The sequence below is a fragment of the Jatropha curcas genome, chromosome 3 (genome assembly GCF_041381405.1).
Source record: "Jatropha curcas cultivar XTBG-Jc1 chromosome 3, XTBG_Jcur_1.0, whole genome shotgun sequence".
NCBI lineage: Eukaryota > Viridiplantae > Streptophyta > Magnoliopsida > Malpighiales > Euphorbiaceae > Jatropha > Jatropha curcas.
The window spans coordinates 27657127-27680843 of NC_143153.1; the positions used below are offsets into that span (position 1 = coordinate 27657127).

Below are 23717 nucleotides of genomic sequence, written 5' to 3' on the forward strand. Positions count from 1 at the left end.
AATTTAATTTTATTAATTTTGACACTTCTAAAACATTTAAAAATTTTATAAAACTTTTATATAAATTTATTAATAAAAAATTTTGGATTGTGGTATTAAATATAAATTAAATAATTATCTGCAGTTCAAATAAAAAAAAAATTAAAGGATATGTAAAAGAAGGAGAGAAAATACGCAAATCATTATTTACAATTTGTAAGTTTATTGGATATATATTTATTATTGTCAAATTTAAGAATAATAATTTGAAATTCAAGAACTCACATGATTTTAATTATAAAAATTTTGGGCTTCTATCAAGTAAAAGCCTACAATATTATATTAAGCGAACTAAAATATGGGGTGTTCTATAATTGGATTTGATTCTTTTGAAAATATTGAAACTTTTGAGGGCAATTTATATAAATAACCCCTAGATGAAGGCCATAATTTTTAACAAAGACATTGATATTAAAGAATTAACTAATCATGTTGGAGCCAAGTTACTGTTGTTTAGTTTATATTAATGTGCAATTGTGATTGATTATTTTTTTATTTAAATTTTAACAAATTATATCTTTTTTATTTATTAAGAGGCTCAACAAGTTGAAACAACATTTTAGCTATATAATAAAGGTAATTTTGATCACTAAAATTGAAAAAACTCTTGTGGTCAGAGGACTAGAACCTCAAGCCTTTCACTCTCCACTTCTAATATAAGTGAAAAGATGAAACAAACCAGACATTATTACTAATAATAAATTATATTTTTTTAATATAGTATGACTTGCTTTTTTTTTTTTGTTTAAATTCTAGTATTTAGTGTTTCGTGTGACTTTATTCAAATACCACTTACTATTTAAGTATAAAAAAAATGTGTAAATAAAAAAATAATAAAATAATAAATGGTGAGCTATTATTAAATGGGAGGGCAAAGTAAATTTTTGATTTAAATTGTGTATGGTATAATAACATTAAAATTGCTTTTTTTTATTGTTAAACTTATCCACAAAAACTTACCATAATCAAAGAAGATCGCACAACGTTATTCTCATGTCGAATAACACTTACTCCTGTTCATTCCAGTTTTTAATTATTACTCGTTAGATTTACTTAATGGGCCGCAGATATGCGTGTTAGCTTTTAGTTTGATCATTTTACATTATAAAATAAATTATTTACAATAAACATCAAATCAAGATTTAACTCACTAATAATAAACCCATATAAATACCCATCGAAAGCTACGTGCATGTTATCCAGCAAAAGCAAGTCTCTTCTCTTTCCTCTTTCACACGCTCATTCGCCGTAGCTCTGGACTTGAAATCCTTTAGGGAAAAACCAATATGGCCACGAACGTCTCCTCCACAGCTTTCCTTACCCCAGCCGCCGCAGCCACCTCAACCTCCACTACCAACACCATCAAAGCTCTACTCGTCACCCTATTTATCTCCATTGTTAGTACAGTTATAAAACTTCAAAGGAGAGCTGCTCTCAAAAAAACCAGCAAAATTCTCCCACTACCTCCCGGCCCAAAACCCTGGCCATTCGTCGGAAACATACCGGAAATGATCCGGTATAGACCGACTTTCCGGTGGGTTGATCCACTCATGAAAGAAATGAATACCGATATTTGTCTTATTCGTTTCTGGAAAACTAATGTTATTTCTGTCAATTGTCCGATTATTGCACGTGAACTGCTCAAGAAAAACGACGCCATTTTCTCCAACAGGCCAATGATTCTTTCTGCTAAAGAAATGAGTGGTGGTTATCAAACTACTATTGTTGTCCCTAACAATGATCAGTGGAAGAAAATGAGAAAAATATTAACTTCAGAAATTATTTCACCTGCTAAACATAAGTGGCTGCACGACAAAAGAACAGAAGAAGCTGATAATCTTGTATTTTATATCCATAACCAGTACAAGGCCAACAATAATGTCAATCTGCGACTTGCTGCAAGGCATTATTGTGGAAATGTGATAAGAAAAATGATGTTCAGTAAAAGATACTTTGGTGAAGCAACGCCAGATGGCGCACCGGGACGCGTGGAGATAGAACACGTGGACTCAGTTTTTGCTGTTTTGAAATACTTATACTCATTTTGTATTTCTGATTTCATGCCTTTCTTGCTAGGGCTTGATCTTGATGGACAGGAAAAATTTGTTCTTGAAGCTAATAAGACTTTAAGGGCTTTTCATAATCCTATTATAGATGAAAGGATTGAACTGTGGAGGAGTGGTCAAAGGAAGGAAATGAAAGATTTGCTTGATGTTTTTATTACTCTTCAGGATTCTGATGGAAAGCCATTGCTGACACCTGACGAGATCAAGAGTCAAGTCGCTGTAAGACCTTAAAACCTATATATTTACAAGCTTAAATATTTTCCTGATTCAAGATATTTTGATTTTTCCATTTGTTGCTTTTTTCCTTTTTCAAGAATTTCAATATAAAATAAGAATTTCAATATAGAACATAAATCTTACAAATTCAAGAAATAATAAATATGATATTTTTATCTGAAAAAAAAATAAATAAATACATGTGTAGATTCTTACAAAATCCTGTATTACAAAAATTTTGCAGGAAGTTATGATAGCAACAATAGATAACCCTTCAAACGCAGTGGAATGGGCCATGGGAGAAATGCTAAACCAACCAGAAATTCTCAAGAAAGCAACAGAAGAAATAGACAGGGTGGTCGGAAAAGACAGACTTGTCCAAGAATCAGACATCCCTGATCTTAACTATGTCAAGGCATGTGCAAGAGAAGCTTTTAGGCTCCATCCTGTAGCCTACTTCAACCCACCTCACGTTGCTGCGCAAGACGCTGAAATTTGCGGTTATTTGATCCCTGAAGGTAGTTGGGTCATGCTCAGCCGATATGGTCTGGGCCGAAACACAAAGACCTGGCCTAACCCACTCAAGTACGACCCTGAACGCCATTTGAATGAAGGAGAAGTGGTTTTGACCGAACATGGTTTGAGATTCATATCATTTAGCACGGGAAGGCGCGGTTGCATCGCGGCTTTACTCGGAACTTGCATGACTACTATGTTATTGGCAAGAATGCTTCAATGCTTTACCTGGAGTCTGCCGGATAATGTCGAAAAGATTGATCTTTCCGAAGGGGTCGACGAGCTTTTTCCGGCCAATCCCGTGGTGGCTTTTCCAAAGCCACGTTTGGCTCCTCATCTTTATCCTACTTCGCCATGAATGAATGAATGGAAGGATTTAAAGATATGTAATTAATTCAGAATACTTTGAAATCTGAAATAAATAAATAAAATCCGACTTGCATGGTTATTATGTAATTAGGAGGTGAAATTTATGAGTAGAAGTTGCATGTGTTGGTGGCTTTATTGAGAGTATCTTTACAACGCTTCTGTATTTCATCAATGGGTTGCAACTGTTTCATTAAGTAAATTTGCTATTAATTAAAAAAAGCCTTTCTTTCATTTCTTTTAATTAATGTAGGCTTGCAACTTTATAATCTTGAACCAGTATTAGCATCGATGGAAATAGACTCATAAACAATCCGCCAGAATCCCAATAAATGTATATAGATCCAAAGGATTTCAAAATCAATTGTAAAAAGAAGAAGGGAGATAGAAGAAGACCCATGCAAGCTCATAGTTGTAAAGTTTCGATAGTTGAATGTGAAAGAATTTGTATTGTATTGTTGTACGATTTACATTATACGACACCCTTTATATAGGTGTACAAGATATGCACAAAAAGAAAAAAAAATGATCATAATAGGATACACTAAGATCAAAATTAGATACATTAAGATCAAATTCATATAAACTTGGATCACTTAGATTTTATTCTCGTATTAATATGGAAAATATCAATAGAGTAGATGAGCAGTACATATATAGAAGAGAGAAGGAAGGAGTGCAAGAGAGTTCAGAGTTGCGATGCTGATATGCAGTAGGCAGTAAGTATCATATGCTGCATCAGGAAAAATTGTTTGGTTTGTACAGCTTCTCTTTTAATCTGGTGCGTTCAACTCTATGGAAGCAGGTGTGGAAGCAGAATATTCCCCCTAAGGTCAAGTATTTTTGCTAAGAGCTTGTATAAATCAGATTCCTGTTGCTGATGCACTTGTACACAAAGGTATGCATATTGATCCGGTTTGCTCCGTCTATGGGTTGGCCATGGAGAACACCATGCATATTTTAAAAGACTACATCATTAGCCCAACATTTTTGAAAATTTTCTCCTTTAAGTCGCGCTTCTCTGATATCGAGCTTGTATCCTCGCCTTTACGATAGAGCTGCTAACTACGTCAACCAAAATCTTATTAGTAAAATAAATATATTTTTGACCATTCACTTGGGAATAAATATATAATGAGAATAATTTTTTTTAAAAAATTTCTAATTTATTAATTTAGTCATAAATGCAAACATAGATTGAATCTAAGCAAATTTTATATTCTAAAAAAATAATAGCTAAAACCTTAATATTTATTATTTTTTACGAGACTCCTCTCAGGACGAGAATTCTACTATTTAACTCTTTCTTTCAACAATTCAATAATTTGACCCTAATAAAACTCAAATGTTTTGAACACCCAACCTGCTAAATTAGAAGGTAAATATTCTTGAGATAAGAGGCAGTAACACTCCTGATAAAGGTTTTTTTTTTTTTTAATGTATAAGACTTCAGATTTCGGTTCAGATGTTGGATTCTTTTATTGTGACTGAACCTCAAGCCAAATTAAACAGTCCTTGATAATAAGTTTTCGAATGAAATAATAATAATAGCCAGAACTCAAAGACATTGTCGGTATAAGATTTATCTAACTCATCTCTATATTAAATTAATTCATGAATAATTTTTAAAAAAAATTGTCACTATTTCAGTATTTTGAATAATTAAAAATACTTCCTATCATAATGAAAAAATTGGTTTTGATATCAATATACGGATATAGGATATAGAATATAGAACAAGTCTTTCTCAATATTATCATCCACTTATAATGTTAGATTCTAGTACAATGCAATTGAATTTTTTTTTTTTTTCTTAGAGAAAATTTATTTAGATCAGATCTATGACCCTATTTATAAATCAAATCAATCAAAATATAAATTTTTAAAAAATTATTTCCATTTTACTTTATTTTCTTCCTAGTGAATAGTCAAAAAATACACTCATTAACAGGCGGGAAAAGCTTTCAGGTTCAATTCCATTAAACACATATGTAAAAAGGACTAAAGAGACTTAATTGTGACTGAGTCTCGAGCCAGATTAGACGGTTCCTGATAATAGATTCCAAATCCAAAAAAAAAAAAAAAAGAAAATAATAATAATAATCGTGCTTTGTGGTGGTGGTTTTTTGAAAGATCATTTGGGTAATTTGCGCGTCAAATACTATGTGCCAGTAGGCATGGCCACCGGTTCGGTTCTAACCGGAACCGAACCGGAACCGAACCGTACTGTAGACGAACCGGAACCGGACCGAAACCGGCGGTTCATAATTTTGAACCGGAACCGGCGGTTCATAATTTTGAACCGGAACCGGCGGTTCAAGGGCTGGTTAAGGTTCATGTGGATGTTAAAATATGAACCGGAACCGGCCCGGAACCGGCGGTGAACCGGCGGTTCCGGTCCGGTTCGAACCGGATACACAAAAAATTATAGCTTAAAATTTTTATAAAAAAAATTTATATCAATTGATTTGATTATAGTTGATTTGATTTATGGTGAAGAGAAGTAAAATGGTATATGAGTTATAAAAAATTGTGAAAAAAATACACATTTTTTGACTTAATTTATATAAAAAATGGTACATGAATAGTTGATTTATATAAAAAAAATACTTTCAAGTATACAAAAAAAGAGTGTAACGGATAGTTTTTGATATGATAGGTGTTTTTTATTTATTTTTTGGTAAATAAATTTTATTCATTTTAATCATTTATTTATTTATTTACTGTAATTTACTAAATTATATAAGGGACAATTTGGAAAACTAATAAATGAGACACATGTATAAATATGATGAGTTGATGATTTTTTTATTTCACAATCAATTATATCCTAACTCTTCTCTTATTCTAAATCAAAATTCTCTCAAATTTCCATAGTTCATTATTTTTTCTATTGCTTTATTTTCCCTAATGTTGGAATTATCTATTGTTTATTTTTTATTTTCTCACGTCCAATTCCAAATTCTTTCTCTAATCTCAAATTTTTCCATTCATAAATTTACTTCATTTTATTTTTTAAATATTTTTCTTAGTATTTGAAAATAATAATTGTCAACTCATTCCATTAATTTTATATTCCATTTATAGTTTTTTATATTAGTAAATTAGCAAAATTTGAAAATTTAATATAATAATAGTTCTAAGTTAGTTAATAGATGTTTTTCTTTTAAAATTTATAATAATTCATTTAGTTAATAAAATTTAAACATTTTAAAATTATTATTTATTCATGAATACGGAATCAAAAATTTTATTATTTTTTTAAAAATTTGCGTAATGCCGGAACCTAATCGGAACCCTAATTTGAACCGTCGGTTCACCGGAACCGTGCTGAACCGTGCCGGAACCGGAACCGGAGGTTCAAGGGTCGGTTCCGGTTCAAAATTTTAAACATCTCGAACCGGCGGTTCAGTGAACCGAAACCGGCGGTTCACTGAACCGGCCATGCCTATGTGCCAGAGCCCAAAGACATTGTTGGTATAAGATTTATCTAACTCATCTATATATTAAATTAATTCATGAAGAATTTTTTTAAAAAAATAATACTATTTCAGTATTTTGAATAATTAAAAATACTATCTATCTTAATGAAAAAATTGGTTTTGATATCTACATACGGATATAGGATATAGAATAAGTCTTTCTCAATATTATCATCCACTTATAATGTTAGATTCTAGTAAGATGCAACTGAATTTTTTTTAAAAAAATAAAAGTTGTTTAGATCAGGTCTATGACCCTATTTATGAATCAAATCAATTAAAAACTAATTTTTTAAAAAATTATTTCTATTTCTATTTTATTTCTTCCTTGTGAATAGTCAAAAAATGCACTCATTAACTACATGCTCGGGAGAATTTTATTACCTACTGATGATTTTAGTGAAAGTTAATTACATCTTCAGGAGAGTTAATTTTATTAGCAAGATCAACCGTTCAAAATTTGGAGCCGCTACGATTGATAGAGCTTGCTTGCAGATCCTATTCTACCCATGCCCACTGATATTTCTTATACACTTCCAGATACTCCAAACAATGTATCCTTTCAGTTTATTAATTTAATTTGATTAATGTTGACACTTCTAAAACATTTAAAAAGTTTATAAAACTTTTATATAAATTTATTAATAAAAAATTTTGGATTGTGGTATTAAATATAAATTAAATAATTATCTGCAGTTCAAATAAAAAAAAATTAAAAGATATGTAAAAGAAGGAGAGAAAAGACGCAAATCATTATTTACAATTTGTAAGTTTATTGGATATATATTTATTATTGTCAAATTTAAGAATAATAATTTGAAATTCAAGAACTCACATGATTTTAGTTATAAAAATTTTGGGCTTCTATCAAGTAAAAGCCCACAATATTGTATTGAGCGAACTAAAATATGATATTGAAAATGAGTGCAATTTATATAAATAACTCCTAGATGAAGACCATAATTTTTAACAAAGATATTGATATTAAAGAATTAACTAATCATGTTGGGGCCGAAAGTTACTGTTGTTTAGTTTATATTTATGTGTGATTGTGAATGATTATTTTTTTAATTTAAATTTTAATAAATTATATCTTTTTATTTATTGAGAGACTCAACATTTCGGACTATATAATAAAAAAAAGTAATTTTATTCACTAAAATAGTGAAAATTCTTGTGGTCGAGAGGACTTGAATCTCAAGCCTCTCACTCTCCATTCCTAATATAAGTGAGATGACACAAATCACACGTGATTCCTAATAATAAATTATATTTTTAATATAGTATGACTTACTTTTTTTTAAAATTCTAGTATTTCATGTTTCGTGTCTGTATTATATTAAATTTCTTGTTCTATATTTATATCTATGCAATATAAGAGAGGATTTTATTTAAATACCACTTGCGATTTAAGTATAAAAAATATGTAAACAAAAAATAATAAAATAATAAATGGTCAGCCATTATTAAAATGGGAGGGCAAAGTAAATTTTTGATTTAAATTGTGCATGGTATGATAGCATTAAAATTGCTTTTCTTTATTGTTAAATTGTGTATGGTATTATCAAAGAAGATCGTACAAGTTATTCTAGTTTTTATTACTTGTTTGATTTACTTAATGGGCCCCAGATATGCGTGTTAGCTTTTAGTTTGATCATTTTTCATTATAAAATAAATCAAGATTTATTTTATAATATGGCCATGATTTGATCATTTTTCATTTTTCAAATCAAGATTTAACACACTAATAATAAACCCCTATGAATACCCGTCAAAAGCTACGTGCATGTTATCCAGCAAAAGCAAGTCTCTTCTCTTTCCTCTTTCACACGCTCATTCGCCGTAGCTCTGGACTTGAAATCCTTTAGGGAAAAACCAATATGGCCACGAACGTCTCCTCCACAGCTTTCCTTACCTCAGCCGCCGCAGCCACCTCAACCTCCACTACCAACACCATCAAAGCTCTACTCGTCACCCTATTTATCTCCATTGTTAGTACAGTTATAAAATTTCAAAGGAGAGCTGCTCTCAAAAAAACCACCAAAATTCTCCCACTACCTCCCGGCCCAAAACCCTGGCCATTCGTCGGAAACATACCGGAAATGATCCGGTATAGACCGACTTTCCGGTGGGTTGATCAACTCATGAAAGAAATGAATACCGATATATGTCTTTTTCGTTTCGGGAGAACTAATGTTATTCCTGTCAATTGTCCGATTATTGCACGTGAACTGCTCAAGAAAAACGACGCCATTTTCTCTAACAGGCCAATGATTCTTTCTGCTAAAGAAATAAGTGGTGGTTATCAAACTACCATTGTCGTCCCTAACAATGATCAGTGGAAGAAAATGAGAAAAATATTAACTTCAGAAATTATTTCACCTGCTAGACATAAGTGGCTGCACGACAAAAGAGCAGAAGAAGCTGATAATCTTGTATTTTATATCCATAACCAGTACAAGGCCAACAATAATGTCAATCTGCGACTTGTTGCAAGGCATTATTGCGGAAATGTGATAAGAAAAATGGTGTTCAGTAAAAGATACTTTGGTGAAGCAACGCCAAATGGCGGACCGGGATGCGTGGAGATAGAACACGTGGACTCAGTTTTTGCTGTTTTGAAATACATATACGCATTTTGTATTTCTGATTTCATGCCTTTCTTGCTAGGGCTTGATCTTGATGGACAGGAAAAATTTGTTCTTGAAGCTAATAAGACTTTAAGGGCTTTTCATAATCCTCTTATAGATGAAAGGATTGAACTGTGGAGGAGTGGTCAAAGGAAGGAAATGCAAGATTTGCTTGATGTTTTTATTACTCTTCAAGATTCTGATGGAAAGCCATTCCTGACATCTGACGAGATCAAGAATCAAGTAGCTGTAAGAACTTAAAACCTATATATTTACAAGCTTAAATATTTTCCTGATTCAAGATATTTTGATTTTTCCATTTGTTGCTTTTTTCCTTTTTCAAGAATTTCAATATAAAATAAGAATTTCAATATAGAACATAAATCTTACAAATTCAAGAAATAATAAATATGATATTTTTATCTGAAAAAAAATAAATAAATACATGTATAGATTCTTACAAAATCCTGTATTACAAAAATTTTTCAGGAAGTTATGATAGCAACAATAGATAACCCTTCAAACGCAGTGGAATGGACCATGGGAGAATTGCTAAACCAACCAGAAATTCTCAAGAAAGCAACAGAAGAAATAGACAGGGTGGTCGGAAAAGACAGATTTGTCCAAGAATCAGACATCCCTGATCTTAACTATGTCAAGGCATGTGCAAGAGAAGCTTTTAGGCTCCATCCTGTAGCCTACTTCAACCCACCTCACGTTGCTGCGCAAGACGCTGAAATTTGCGGTTATTTGATCCCTGAAGGTAGTTGGGTCATGCTCAGCCGATATGGTCTGGGCCGAAACCCAAAGACCTGGCCTAACCCACTCAAGTACGACCCAGAACGCCATTTGAATGAAGGAGAAGTGGTTTTGACCGAACATGACTTGAGATTCATATCATTTAGCACGGGAAGGCGTGGTTGCGTCGCGGCTTTACTCGGAACTTGCATGACTACTATGTTATTGGCACGATTGCTTCAATGCTTTACTTGGAGTCTGCCGGATTATGTCGAAAAGATTGATCTTTCCGAAGGCGTCGACGAGCTTTTTCCGGCCAATCCCGTGGTGGCTTTTCCGAAGCCACGTTTGGCTCCTCATCTTTATCCTACTTCGCCATGAATGAATGAATGGAAGGATTTTAAGATATTTAATTAATTCAGAATACTTTGAAATCTGAAATAAATAAATAAAATCCGACTTGCATGGTTATTATGTAATTAGGTTAATGTAATAAAGTTCAAGATGAAATTATGTATTTAGTCATTTTTAAGTTTATGTTTATATATTATTATGAATGATTAATTATTTATTCAAAATTTTAATTAAATTTTAATATATTGTGGCATATTTTTTAAAAAATTGTCATGTCCATTGAATAATAATTTAAGTGACTATTTTACGTGTCATATTATGTCTCATTTCCCATGTCTATATCTATGCAATGTATATAAGAGAAGGCGTTACATTGAATATAGATTAGATAACATGAGCAGCTCTTTTTTGAATTTTGTTATAAATATCTAATATAAGTCGTGAGCTATTATAAAATGGGAAGGGAAAGTAAATTTTGATTTCTTCATTGAAATTCATTCATAAAAACTTGATTTTATGTGTCAAAATACGTCCAACTGTGCAAGTTTTATAATTTGACTTTATTTTGATATTATTTTTATCAATTTTTCCTTAATATCTATCTTTATAACAATTACATCCTCAATTGCAATTAAGGATGAAATTACAAATAAAAAAATATTTTCATTATTTTTTAAATTAATAATAAAAATAATATTTTATGTTCCTTGAATATCTAATTATATTGACATATGGTTGATAGTCATGAAAATAAAATAATTAAGGAGTTAGTTATATTTTTTAATTAAATGAATAATTATTTAAGTATATTACCAATCCAAAAATTATAACAATTAGGTTTTTTTTTTTCATCCTTAAATGCAGATAATATGAAAATAAGGTTCCTATTTTTATTTCTTTAGATTTATTTTTATGTCATGTTTCAGGATTTTTTGTTTAGTAATATAAATTTCTAATATTAAATTATTAGATAACCCATTTATTTTAAAATTAAAATTTAATTTATGTAAGATTAATTGGATAGAGTAATGGAATGTTTTTATATTTTTATTTTTAAAATTTTCAAATTGTAACATGATGATTTAGAAATGTTGGAAATACTTTTTTTATATTTGTAATTCTAGCATTAATTGCCGTGGAGTAAAATTGAAGTAAATGGTTCAAATTGAAGTAAAATTAATAAAAAAAAACATTAAAATATAGGAAAATTGTTACTTTTTATACATCAAGTCAATCTATTTAAATTATTACTTTTTTTATCCTTTTTATATAAGTAAATGATAACTTAGAGAAATACTCTGGTTTGAATTAAAAAGTTATTTTCTGATTGGTTTAGCCCATCATATACGAGGAGTAGATAAGTTATTTCCATTGAGTAAAGTCCTTCAAATAGCAAGCACACCAATTTTGAATCCTTCATCCAGTAAGTAAAATTAGGGGATCCAATGGATTGGACATCTCTTTAATTGACTCGTCAAATTAGTGAACATCTCTCACTTTTTATACTAATGAAAAGGCCAATCAAACTAGACCAAGTTGGTAAATGGAGTGAACTTCAACCCAACTGCATATTGATTATACACTATATCTTTTTCAGATGTACATGATTTACAAATGAAGATAAAAAATAAAAAACTTTCTTTAAATATTTAATGCTTCAGTTGTCTCTGTTATTGTAAGCTCATCTCTTCTCCATTTTTCTTTTGTATCCTCATTGGAAGCCATACAAAGTTAATACAAAACCAATAGGCTAACCCAGCTACATACACTGCTCAACCATTTGTCGTATATTGTTGATTCTCGAAATACATATATAACAGCAAAATTCCATTAAACCCACAATGTTACTCACGTCACCACCCCAATGTTATTCCTGTGTTGGTTTGTCTCTAACTTTATATCGGTTTGTATTTCTTCTGTTATACTGGTTACACAATTAGGAAAATTAGTCATACTTCTTAAATTAGTAATATGCAGACATTGTTCGGCAAAATTAATTATTTTAGTATGTTTATTTTATAATAATAAAAAAAAACTAAATTCCACTTGAAAAACTTTTACCAAAAAAGACCTTTAAGTATTTATATTAACTAGCAAGTCAAGAATTTGAATGCTACTGTTTCTGTCCTTTTTCAAATATCTTACTGGGCAAAGTTTTCATATAAATTGGTAAACAACCGCTTGTTAGCGTATAAAGAGAGATCAATCCCTAATTACCAATCCTTCTTCTTATATGATTTTCATGGCTAGCAATAGAATCTCCTATGCCTTAGAATTACTTTGCATAGATCCTTTACCATTCAAAGTATTTCTAATTCTTTTAGCCATTTTAATCTTCCTTCTCATGTCACGACCCCAATGTTATTCCTGTGTTGGTTTGTCAAGGGTTAAACCCACAAAACGTGGCATTATTAGTAAATGGATGCTTCCTGTCACGCCAATTACGTTGGTGTTGATCGTGCAATGCTTATCTTCTTCCAATGGTACTTTCTTTGCCACTTTATCGCCATTGTTCTTGTTTTCTATCAGGAATTCGCATTGGTTTGTCTCTGCTTTGATTTGGCAGTTACTTGTTATGGCATATTTCCAATTAACCATACGTCAGAAATTGTATTCTTCCTTTTAGGAAAATTTAATTCACTGTTGCAGTTGTTTTTTGAGGGAGAACTAATTGGGTATTAACAGAAACAAAAAGTTTCTTTTTTTATGAAATTTTATTTGAAATTTCATATTCTTATGTTTGGTAAAATGAAAATTTACTCATTTTAATTTTCATAGATTCCATTAGTGATTGAGATTTTAGTGTACTTCCTTGGAGCATAATTCTTATTATTAAGTTAAAAAAACAAGTTTGTGTTAATTAATTAATATCTATTTAAATTGATTGATTCAAGATAGTTATTTTTATTTAATTATTCTCTATTCAAAAGCTATGAAATTGCAGTGATATAAGGCTGCCTTACCAGATTTTAGCATTGTTGAGGACAAATTAGAATCGTTCTTTCTACTTCTTTTTGTATGTAAAGAAGAGAAATATACAAAACACCAAGAAATGGTTTCATTATACAAACTGTAACTACACAAATTTAACATGAAAAAGAAAAAACAATGGAGAAAATCTCACTTGAGCAGTCAAACTTGTATGAGATCATGGAGCATTTTCTTTTTTTTCTGTTTTTAAATACATGATCGCTACATAAAAAGGAAAGGAAATATCAAAGCTGACCCAAAAAAAGGTACTACGTGCTTCAACAAATGCTGTAGATAATTCTGCAACATCATCTTCCGCCAGATAGCTCGATAGCATCCTGGTTATATAATGAATCTTCTCCCCAGTCAAATCTTCTTTGCAGCCTTTCATATTCTTGCCTGCGCGAAACCTCAATATGCTGCCACTCTTCCCATCTCTCAGCCAGACCCTCTCCTTCTAACATCCGTACCACCTCTGACATTGCTGGACGATCCTCCGGCGACGCTTGGGTACAGAGTAAAGCAACCTGGATCATCATCTCCACCTCCTGAATATTGTAATTTTTATTAAGGTTGCGGTCTACAATGGCATCCAGTCTTTTTTCCCTCTCCAGCTTCTTGACCTTCAGATGCAAATTTTAGACTAGTATAAATAACTTTGTAAGTGTAGGCAGGAAGCAGAGAAAATACAAGCAAAATAATAATGAATTCTCATGCTCAGTTATCTCACATGGTCAAGCAATAGGACATCGTCCTCCTCTTCCAAGCGCGAAAAGTCAATTGCTCGTTGACCCGTTACAAGCTCTAGAAGCATAATACCATAACCAAAGACATCTGTTCTCTCAGATGATTTCCCAGTAGATAAATACTCTGGAGCAATGTGGCCCATCGTCCCACGAACTTGAGTTGTCACATTAGTCTTTCTCACATCCACCAACTTCGCCAGGCCAAAGTCACCAACAACTGCTTCAAAATCTTCATCCAATAGTACGTTGGCAGCCTTCACATCCCGATGAATAATCTTAGGATTGCAATGTTCATGAAGGTATTCAAGCCCACGTGCTGCACCTAAGGCCACCCTTTTTCTTGTTGCCCAAACTAAAACAGGCTCCTCAGGCTTACGTTCTGCACCCAAGATTAAAACAAGTCAACCTAACACCAACGGCTGTTATCTTTTTAACCGGACAAGAATTGTACAAGATGTATAACCTCTATCCCACTACAAGTGTTGTTTAAGATTTTTTTTTTTTTTTTTAATATCCCACTTCATTTGTCAATTTAGAAAATCAAGGAAGCATTAATTACTTGTTTCAACCTTTACCCTTGATGTTTGGTATTTCCCCTAAATAAGCATTAATTATTTATAGAGTTGATACAAGAGTATGTATTCAATTACAACTATTTTTCGCTGAAACTAAGGTTATTTAATGATTTTCTGAATCCTTGTGCACTTATCTCAAACAACACTTCGGACGGAGGTTATATATATATTATTGAATTCAATGTCCTATTTTAAATTACATGTGAAAGAGGTGCACAAGGTTCATAGGAATCATATTCCTTAAGAATTCGATAATACTATGTATACTGGGGTTTCCTAATCCTTGCCAATATAGATCAGTGCTATAACTATTTTCATGATCGGAACATAGTTTATAATTCCTATTCAAATAGAAAATTCTTAGTAAACATAGTGTACCATGTCAATTGCAGACAAAGCCTTTCCAAATGACACAGTGTTGTTAAATGATAATTAAAAATCAAATATTAACATTCATCTGAATGGTAAATTCACAAGTTCAGCACCGATAAGTGTTTAAAATTCACCATCTTTCAATAACTATCTAATTTATTAGGTTTAGCATACAGCTTCCATGGTTGACAGTCTAAATAAATTTTTCTCATTCGAACATCCAACTTCCTCTTGTTCTCCACCATGTCCCTAATAATATGGATTTATCCTTGCCTAATCTCTGTAATAACAGAAATCTAGAACGACATACTAAGTTGATAGGGAATATATGGCCTACTCCAAAATTATCTATTCAGCAGCCAGACACTTTTTGAAGTTATGGAGTGTAGTACAAAGCATAGTGATGGCAGACGACTTTCTAATGCCAATTTAGTAAAGCCTCTCCTGTGCACCTTTGATAAGTATTTTATCAAATTTGAATCATTCTGAATTTTAATAACAGCAATCTAACTGAAGTATTCTTTTATCCACTCTGGAATAGACCTAAACAGGCATGTCAAATGGTATGCAATCAGTTGTTCTTAGTTTGCTCGATACAGAAAATCTACCTACCCCTCTAAGCATATATAACCTTAGGTATGCATTACATCTCGAACTAAAAAAAATAATCTTTCTCGATAATCAGGTGATTAGGATAAAATTCTATCCTCTAGAAACCGTACATGCGCCTTTTGATGAATACAGTTCAACACAAATTGCAAAAACGAAAAAAGAATCAATGTGTAGATTCCAGCCCTCCTTTGACCAGCTTTTACATGATCATTGAGCAATATGTTTGGCGCATACTTTCAGGAATATATAAAATTAGCAACATCAACAATGCAGAAAATGCCAATGAATGAAAAAGGAAATTGTTAGTTGCTTCCATTTAAATATAAGGCGAACAGGTAATACCTCTTAGACGATATGCCACACTTAAATTCGGCATAAATGGATAAACTAAAAGGCGTTCTGATGGTGTTGTGCAAAAACCTATCAGCCGTAGTAGATTCCTGTGAACAGCTACGCTTATCATCTCAACCTCACGTTGGAAAGCTGCATCTCCTCCAGGACTTTCAAAATCAGTTAAACGCTTAACAGCTACTTTTGTGTTATCTTGAAGCACTCCTTTATAAACTTTTCCAAAACCTCCCTGTCCAAGTATGTTTTTCTCGTTGAAGTTGTCCGTCGCCAACTGTAATTCCCGATATGCAAACCTTTTCAATTGACCAAAAGCTATTCTTCTGTCAACTTCACCTGAGCACAAGAAAGGTTTCAAACAAAAAGTGTGTATTAATTTGATCATATGGTTACTGTTCAGTGAACATGTGGTTCAGTTTTATATTTTTTAAATTCTCCTAGAGGGTTACATGCCATGTCTAGAGAAAGCTAATTATAAGGAAATTCAAACAAAATCCAGCAAAAATAATTAGGTTAGGAATTTATACAATCCATTAATGTCCTAAAAAAGCTGAATCCAATTACATGTAGGTGATTAGTGATGCCATACTATCAGCACATCATAATGGCTTGGAAAAGTACCCTTAAGCTTAGTTTGTGAGAGATAATTAAGATGGAGAGTGAAGAATAGGAAGAACTTTAGTTTGCGACAAAAAGAAAGACCATGCAGGTATAGGAGGTGGTGGTCCTAACCAGGGCACCAAAATTGGCTTTACTTGTCTAAAAGTTAAGATTTGAGGAGCTGAATAGGTTAAAATAAAAATTAAGGGGCTTAGAATGCTTTTCCAATGAAATGACAGTATCAACAGATAGCCATTAGTTTCTATATACTGGGAAGTAGCTCAAACCTGGAACATCTACATATACTTCACGTTTGTAACCTTTGTGTCTACCCTTGCAAATGAAAAACAGCAAGCCTCCGAAAAGAAGAATAATTACAATTCCTCCAACGATTCCCACTATAATACCAATCTTTGGCTTATTTGAAGAACCTGTCAATAAAGAGAAGGATGAGCATAAGTATCTCATTGTAGTTCAATTACTCCCTGAGAAATCAAAATTTGCTAAAATCTAATACCTGAATCACTATTATTAGATTCACAGGGTCGTTGAGAAGTTGCACCGCAATTCAAGTGATTTCCAGTGAAACTGAAATAAGTGAGAGCAAAATTTTGTAAGCAATGCCATATTCACAAACAAACACAGATTACATAAGCACAAAAAGAACATAAAAGAAAATAACAATTCACTGGTGGTCACACTGTGCATGCCTACAAGAAAAGGCAGTAATTAATATCTTTACTGCTGTTCATACTTGTATGTTTGAATTTGGAATAGATGCTCAGGAATTTGACCGCTGAGATTATTTGAATCAAGAAGACTGCAAAAAAAATTCAACCATGCCATCAGAAACTTTAAAGCTTCCGAAGAACATAAACATATTCTCTTGCATTCAATCCTATAGAAAATGTAAGATCTTGTAAAGCTGCCACTAATAAAAATGCTGGGACAAGTTGTCCATAATTCAATGTGAAAGCAAACCAAGTGACCACAAGTAGAATCATTTAAATATCATAGAAATTATGTAAATTTATCCCTTACATATTGATCAAATTTGGAAGACCAGAAAGTGATTCGGGGATAGCTCCAGTGAGATTGTTTTGACTCAAAGTCCTGTTTGTATATAAGAAAATCAAACTTATAATGAAGAATGTACAGAGAATACCATAAAGCTCAAGATTTAGGTAAAAAGTTGATTATGTCACTTACAAAAATTGAAGCCTTTTAAGATTGCCAAGGGAAGATGGTATTTCACCACTTAAACGATTATTTCCCAAATCTAAACTGGATAATTTTGACAAATTCCCAAACTCCTTCGGTATCTCACCAGTTATGCCATTTCCTTTCAATGTTCTGTGATTAGTGCACCCAATATAAGTTAGCATTGTACTTGTGAAACAACTTGCTTGAATAGCTTTTCCAATTATGAGACCCAACCAAAGGCAACTAACTAAAAGCACTATGAATTGTGAACAAAATAGCTGGTCACCCATGCAATGACCACAGAATATTTGTAAGAAAATATTTCAAAAAAAAAAAAAAAAATTATGAAACTAAGATAAACTTCAAGTTGCAATATGACCAGAGTATGTACAACTGCAGAAAAAAGTTACCAGATCTTTAATATTAGTCTTGTAAAATCAAATGTGCCAAGTATATAAGAGCAAAAACTAAGACTATTTGCTGATTGTTACAGGAAACCGTATACATACAGAGTAGTAAGATTTGTCAGAACCCCAATTTTAGGAGACAAGGATCCAGAACAGTTCATGCCAGACAACGTCCTGCAAGAAAGTGGAACGTATAAGCAAATCCCATGTACATAACTAGTTATGCAACTAAAATACAACATACTGCATCAATGACGAATCATGTTATCAGATCATGCAGCAAAGTCGGAAAAGGTAAAACTAATTCAACACTCACACAGAAGTGACGTGATAATTAGGATCACAGATGACATTTGACCAGGTGCATGGGTTAACTTGATTTGGATTCCAATCTGTCAATAGATTGGCTGGAGGATCAATCGAAGTCTTCAATGCAAATAGAGCATCTCCTGAAACCACAAAGATGAATATTCACCATCGAATCAAAGCAACCATCCCAGAATTATTCAATAAGAACTGGAAATGTAAACTTCATCTCTTGAAAGGGCTGTGCAGAAAACAATAAGACATTTAAAAAGAAAAAAAAAAGAGCATATTGATTAATATATTTTATTAATTCTATTCTCATTATATGTTCGTCAGATCCATCTAATCATTAACTTGACATCAATAGAGGAAGAACGGGAGGAGAAAGAATAGACCAAACACATTAGAGATGGTCAAACAGAGAACCAAACACCAATATTATTGGTATGACAGAAAATAGTTTAATTTATCCACCATATTCAACTCAACTAAGCACCGATTCAATTTTAGTTAGGATCCACAGATCTTTTTCCTCTGTTCAACCTTATTTAAGGCCATAGCAATGTCCATGACACACATTGCAAACTTGTAAAGAGTCCAGTATAAAAATAAAAACCTTATGCATTCAACTGAATTTGAGGCCATATTTTTTTACCACATCAATCTAACTTTCCCTTTTCCACCTAACCACTCAAGTCCACATGCATCCTTATACCAATTCATCTCTAGTTCCATACTGACCATACCATCTTAATTCTACTTGTCTTTGATGAGTGCTTAAGCTTCCACCAAATATAGCTGTCTCAGCACCTCATATCCAGACTGTGCTTATACTTCTGCAGATAACTTTTTTAACATACTCATTTCAAAGATGTTCATTTCCTGAGAATGTCCTGCCCAATACCCACCATGTAGTTGCTAAAGTGCAATGCCCAGGCATGAGAGACATTTGGTACCCAAAAAAAAACAGGAGTAAACTTTGCACGAAATATTCAAACCAAGACCAAAGATAACAGATCTATATATTACCACTATCCCACCAAATTAACAACACTTAAAAAAATCTTTAAATTATCAATCTAAACTTTAGCTATATAACCATTGAAAAGAACATAAAAAATTAACATACTTCACCAGAAACACAAATCTTCTCACGACTTGTTTTATTGACAACACTTGGAGCACTTTAAAATGTATTGCTATTAACAAGGAATATTCTGACCCATAACACTACTTTTCCAAAACTGTAACAAAAGTAGCAAGTAGTTTTACTACATGTTTTGAGACAAAAAGGCATTCTTCTCTTGTCGAGGTACGATGTTTTAGTTACCTAGAAAATTTTTAATATTCTTATTCCATAAAGATAAAAAATAAAAAAATAAAAAAATAAAAAAAAATGAACATAGCAAAACCTAGCACCAATAGCAATTGTTAAACTTTAGCCACAACACTTTGATATAGAAAAACCATATCCATAGCTGTAACCACAAATTTAAAACCTATTTCTTCCCTTTATATTCTCCATGATCCCCCTTGTGAGAAACAGAGCCTCCATAATCAATCTCCCAGGCTCAAATCAAACTGAGTTTTAGGTTTCATTACATCATAGCTTAAACTATGCTCAATCACTCTTTTCCAAGCTATATGGTATGCCTCAAAGATTGGTAACCTCTTTGCACATAATCTTTATTCTCATAGATAAGAACAAGAATGCTCTTTCTCCAGTTACCAATCATCTTCTTGTTTGTAGTTTAGCCAATCATCCTGTATAATACTTTAGCCAATCATATTGTCCCCAGCTACCCCAAGGTCTCATTGGTTATAAGGAATCAAAGAGTTGGAATGGGAATAAAACTCATATTCCTAATAATTTCGGTGTTTGGTAGAGAAAAGTGACATGGAACAATATCAGTAATAAATTTTACTTATTACTGGATTTTCCTATATAGAGGAGTGGGTTTAAGTTGGATATCATCGTGGGAATTGAAAAGAAAAGGAGAAACAGTAGACAAGGATGAAAAAGGTGGGAGGTTTAACTCAAAATAGAAGAAAGAAAGAACTCTCATCTATATAATCATTGTGTGCAAATGATGAATTATCCTCGGTAAAGCTTCTTTTCTCAATTGTGCAAAAGCCCCTCTATCTCTATACTTCAAAACACTAGACCTTGATTATTACAACAGTGCAATTGAACCAAGCCAATTGCATCCTTAGGCGAACTTTACCTATAAGGTCAGGGTTTGAAACTTAGAGTCACCACTGTTGGGAGGGTTTATCTTAATACTCCCTCGCCCCAAGCGTCGAAACGTGTATGAACTAGAAAGAAAGGAATTGAATCAAGAGAATAGCAACTTGATCTTCAATTTATTTTTATGTTTCATGTCTAGCACTTTTGTGTCTAAGGAAATCTCTCACCTAAAATAAGCATTACCAAGTCAAATGGCTCAGTAATTATGTCAAAATAATTTCAAAAAGTGAAATAGATTGAGATTTACCAGATTATGATTCATTTTCTCTATTAATTTCCTAGCAATGTCAATATTATATGTCAAGTGAACATGAAACAACATTAAAAGTGAGAACAGTCACTACTACAAACCTATCAGATATGGACCATTATACCTTGCAAATCAGACAACACAAAAGAATGCAAGCATGCTAGCAGAAAAGCTCCAAAAACCAGCTCCATCTTCAATGACATCAACTCAAGTGACCAAAGCATGGAAACACATGAGCCCGAATGAAGATATGAGTGAAGTCCATCTGTGAAAAGAAGGGAAAAAAAAGACCCACTTTGACTTATAAATATCCATTGATAAATTGGAACAAAATAATATAGACACATAAATGGTAAAAAGACCTAGTTGCAAGACAAACAAATGGCAGTAAACATGTTAGTGGTTGCTGCATGCACATGCATGTTTGCTGATAGCATTCTCTAGAGCCATTATTTGCTTCAAAGTGACAAACAAAACGATATAAAACCTTTTTAGCTACTTCCATATGGATTGTTAAATCCATGGATTTGAATTTGAGTTTCTAGTTCCAATTGTATAAGTAAAGATTTTAACTTGTAGGGAAAGAGGAAAGAAAAATGTTTTAGCCAAATTTTGTAGAACACGCTTGAAACTACACCTTTCGCATTAGGTATTTCAAACTCATCATCAAACAAATTTACAAACCTAATTTCCCATCATGGATCTGGACAATCAAAGAAAATTGCAAAATTTATGCATAAACAATCTCATTCAAGCAATGTAAACTAAAATACCCAACCCAAATACTCTCATTTCCCATCTCAAAATTTTTAAATTAAAAAAAAAAAAATTCCATTGCCATCATTTCATTTTTAGGCTATTTCCCTATCAAAGTACTGGTTAGTTTGCAAATGTATTGCATATAAATCCTGGATGCTATTCCATGTTTCTCTAACTCAGTTTCACCAAGCAATCATTCTTTTCTTGCTAACAAGCAGGCTAACATCAAATGTGGACAGTTGAAAATTCTGAATTTAAGGGACAAAATGTGTGATTCAGTCAATACAATGATAAGATATGGATCCTTGTGCTTTCAAGAGGAGTTGACCAAGAAAGTTGCATGTAAGTCAATGAGTATACTCTAATGACATGGTTAGTACTGATGGAATTCAACAACTTTCATAGGAAATCCAAGTAAACTATAGTTAGAATCAAATCTTCCTCTACGTTCTGCGGAAAACGCAAAGCCTCGTCCCAGAACAACTCTAAAGCACCCCTTAGTTTAAATTAGCACTTAATATCAATATATATATATATATATATATATATATATATATACACAAATCAACATCGCCACTGCACAAACTAAAGAAACACAGAACTCACAACGGGAAAAGACTTTAGAAAGAAACAGTAAAAAGGAGCAAAAGAAATAAAGCTTTAATGGGCAATTTTGAGTAATCCCAATCCTTCTACTCGGTAATTGAACAAAATTCTTTCCCTATTCTCCACATTTTCTCAGGAACCAAATACTGCTGCAAGTATCAAAATTGAAATCGAAACAAAACAAACCAAATCCAGAAACCCAAAATAAAAATAAATAAATAAATAAATGTAAAAATATTTAATAGACGAATAAAGAAGAATCTGAAGAATCAAAAAGGTACCTTTTTTGGAGAAGAATTAATCTGGAGAAGAAAGAGAAGGAATACCCATATGGCAAAAGTGTTGAATAACTTGGATTGAATCAAAGCTGGGGTTTTTTGAGAGATTGAGCTGTCTAGTCTAGGTAAGTAAAAAAGGCTTCTTTGCTTCACCGGGTCTGTGTATACTGTGAGTCTCCTTCTGTGCTTTATGATTTTAACAGTTCAAAATCTGAAACAGAATGTTTTTGTCTCTCTTTTTCTCTTTCTCTTGCTTTCTGTTTTGCTTCCGTTTCTTTGATCTCATTTTTGCTGTCTATAATTAATTTATGAGCATAGTGTTAATGTAAATTTGAAGGGAACTTTTGCAATTATTACTTCCTTTCCGTGGACAGAGAAATGGAGAACGGCGTGGTCTTAAATTATGAAGTTGCTAAATTATAATTCTACTTCCATTCAAAGTAACTCCTTTGACTGCGTGTGTAACTGTGTATTGATTGAGAAAATAGGAAATTGCTTTATATAAAAGAATTTTAAAAGTGAAAAAAATATACATTAGTCTTAATTGAGAAAATAGAAAATTGCTTTATATAAAAAAATTTTAAGTGAAAAAAATATAAATTAGTCTTGAAATTATAGTTAAATTAATACATAAAAATGTTTATTTTAAAAAATTAATCTACTAACATTTTAATTTTTCTGCTTTTGATGGAAAGACAAAATATAAATTAGTTAATAATATATGTTCGAACTTTTAAAATTCAATTTAATTTTTTTGAATTTCTTTGCATTGATTAATTTATATTGAATAGTAAATTATGAGATTAGTTTATATTGAATACCAATTCAACAATAATTTCATATTAATTAGATAAATTACATAACTATTTTATAAAAAATCAAATATTAAAGATTCATAAAAAATTATATTAATATAAATATGTGTGTGTACAAATGATATGTGAAAAAAATCAATTAGGTATGGTCTGATTGATCCTCACTTATATAAAAAGTGGGAGCTCTCGAGTTCGAATTTTCTAGACCACAAGTG

General features: G+C 32.0%; 3 protein-coding genes across 4 annotated transcripts; 2 read left to right on the forward strand and 1 right to left on the reverse strand.

The window, feature by feature from the left end:
- Positions 1-1325: 1325 nt before the first annotated feature.
- LOC149497829 (valine N-monooxygenase 1-like) lies at positions 1326-3195 on the forward strand. Its single transcript, XM_089719508.1, has 2 exons — positions 1326-2324; positions 2566-3195. Exons 1-2 carry the CDS (start codon positions 1326-1328, stop codon positions 3193-3195), a joined length of 1629 nt encoding a protein of 542 aa, XP_089575634.1.
- Positions 3196-8565: 5370 nt separating this feature from the next.
- On the forward strand, positions 8566-10434 carry LOC149497830 (valine N-monooxygenase 1-like). Its single transcript, XM_089719510.1, has 2 exons — positions 8566-9564; positions 9805-10434. Exons 1-2 carry the CDS (start codon positions 8566-8568, stop codon positions 10432-10434), a joined length of 1629 nt encoding a protein of 542 aa, XP_089575636.1.
- Positions 10435-13443: 3009 nt separating this feature from the next.
- On the reverse strand, positions 13444-23077 carry LOC105641621 (leucine-rich repeat transmembrane protein kinase family protein). 2 transcript variants are annotated; one of them, XM_089719505.1, is made up of 12 exons: positions 22691-23074; positions 21169-21309; positions 18557-18689; positions 18343-18414; positions 17840-17983; positions 17672-17743; positions 17385-17450; positions 17148-17218; positions 16918-17061; positions 16025-16366; positions 14108-14502; positions 13444-14000 (listed from the first exon to the last, which is right to left on the reverse strand). In XM_089719505.1, exons 2-12 carry the CDS (start codon positions 21266-21268, stop codon positions 13686-13688), a joined length of 1854 nt encoding a protein of 617 aa, XP_089575631.1. In that variant the 5' UTR covers positions 21269-21309; positions 22691-23074; the 3' UTR covers positions 13444-13685. The 2 variants fall into 2 exon arrangements, with proteins under 2 accessions (XP_089575631.1, XP_089575632.1); XM_089719506.1 differs by having other exon boundaries at positions 13825-14020; positions 22691-23077.
- Positions 23078-23717: the final 640 nt, after the last annotated feature.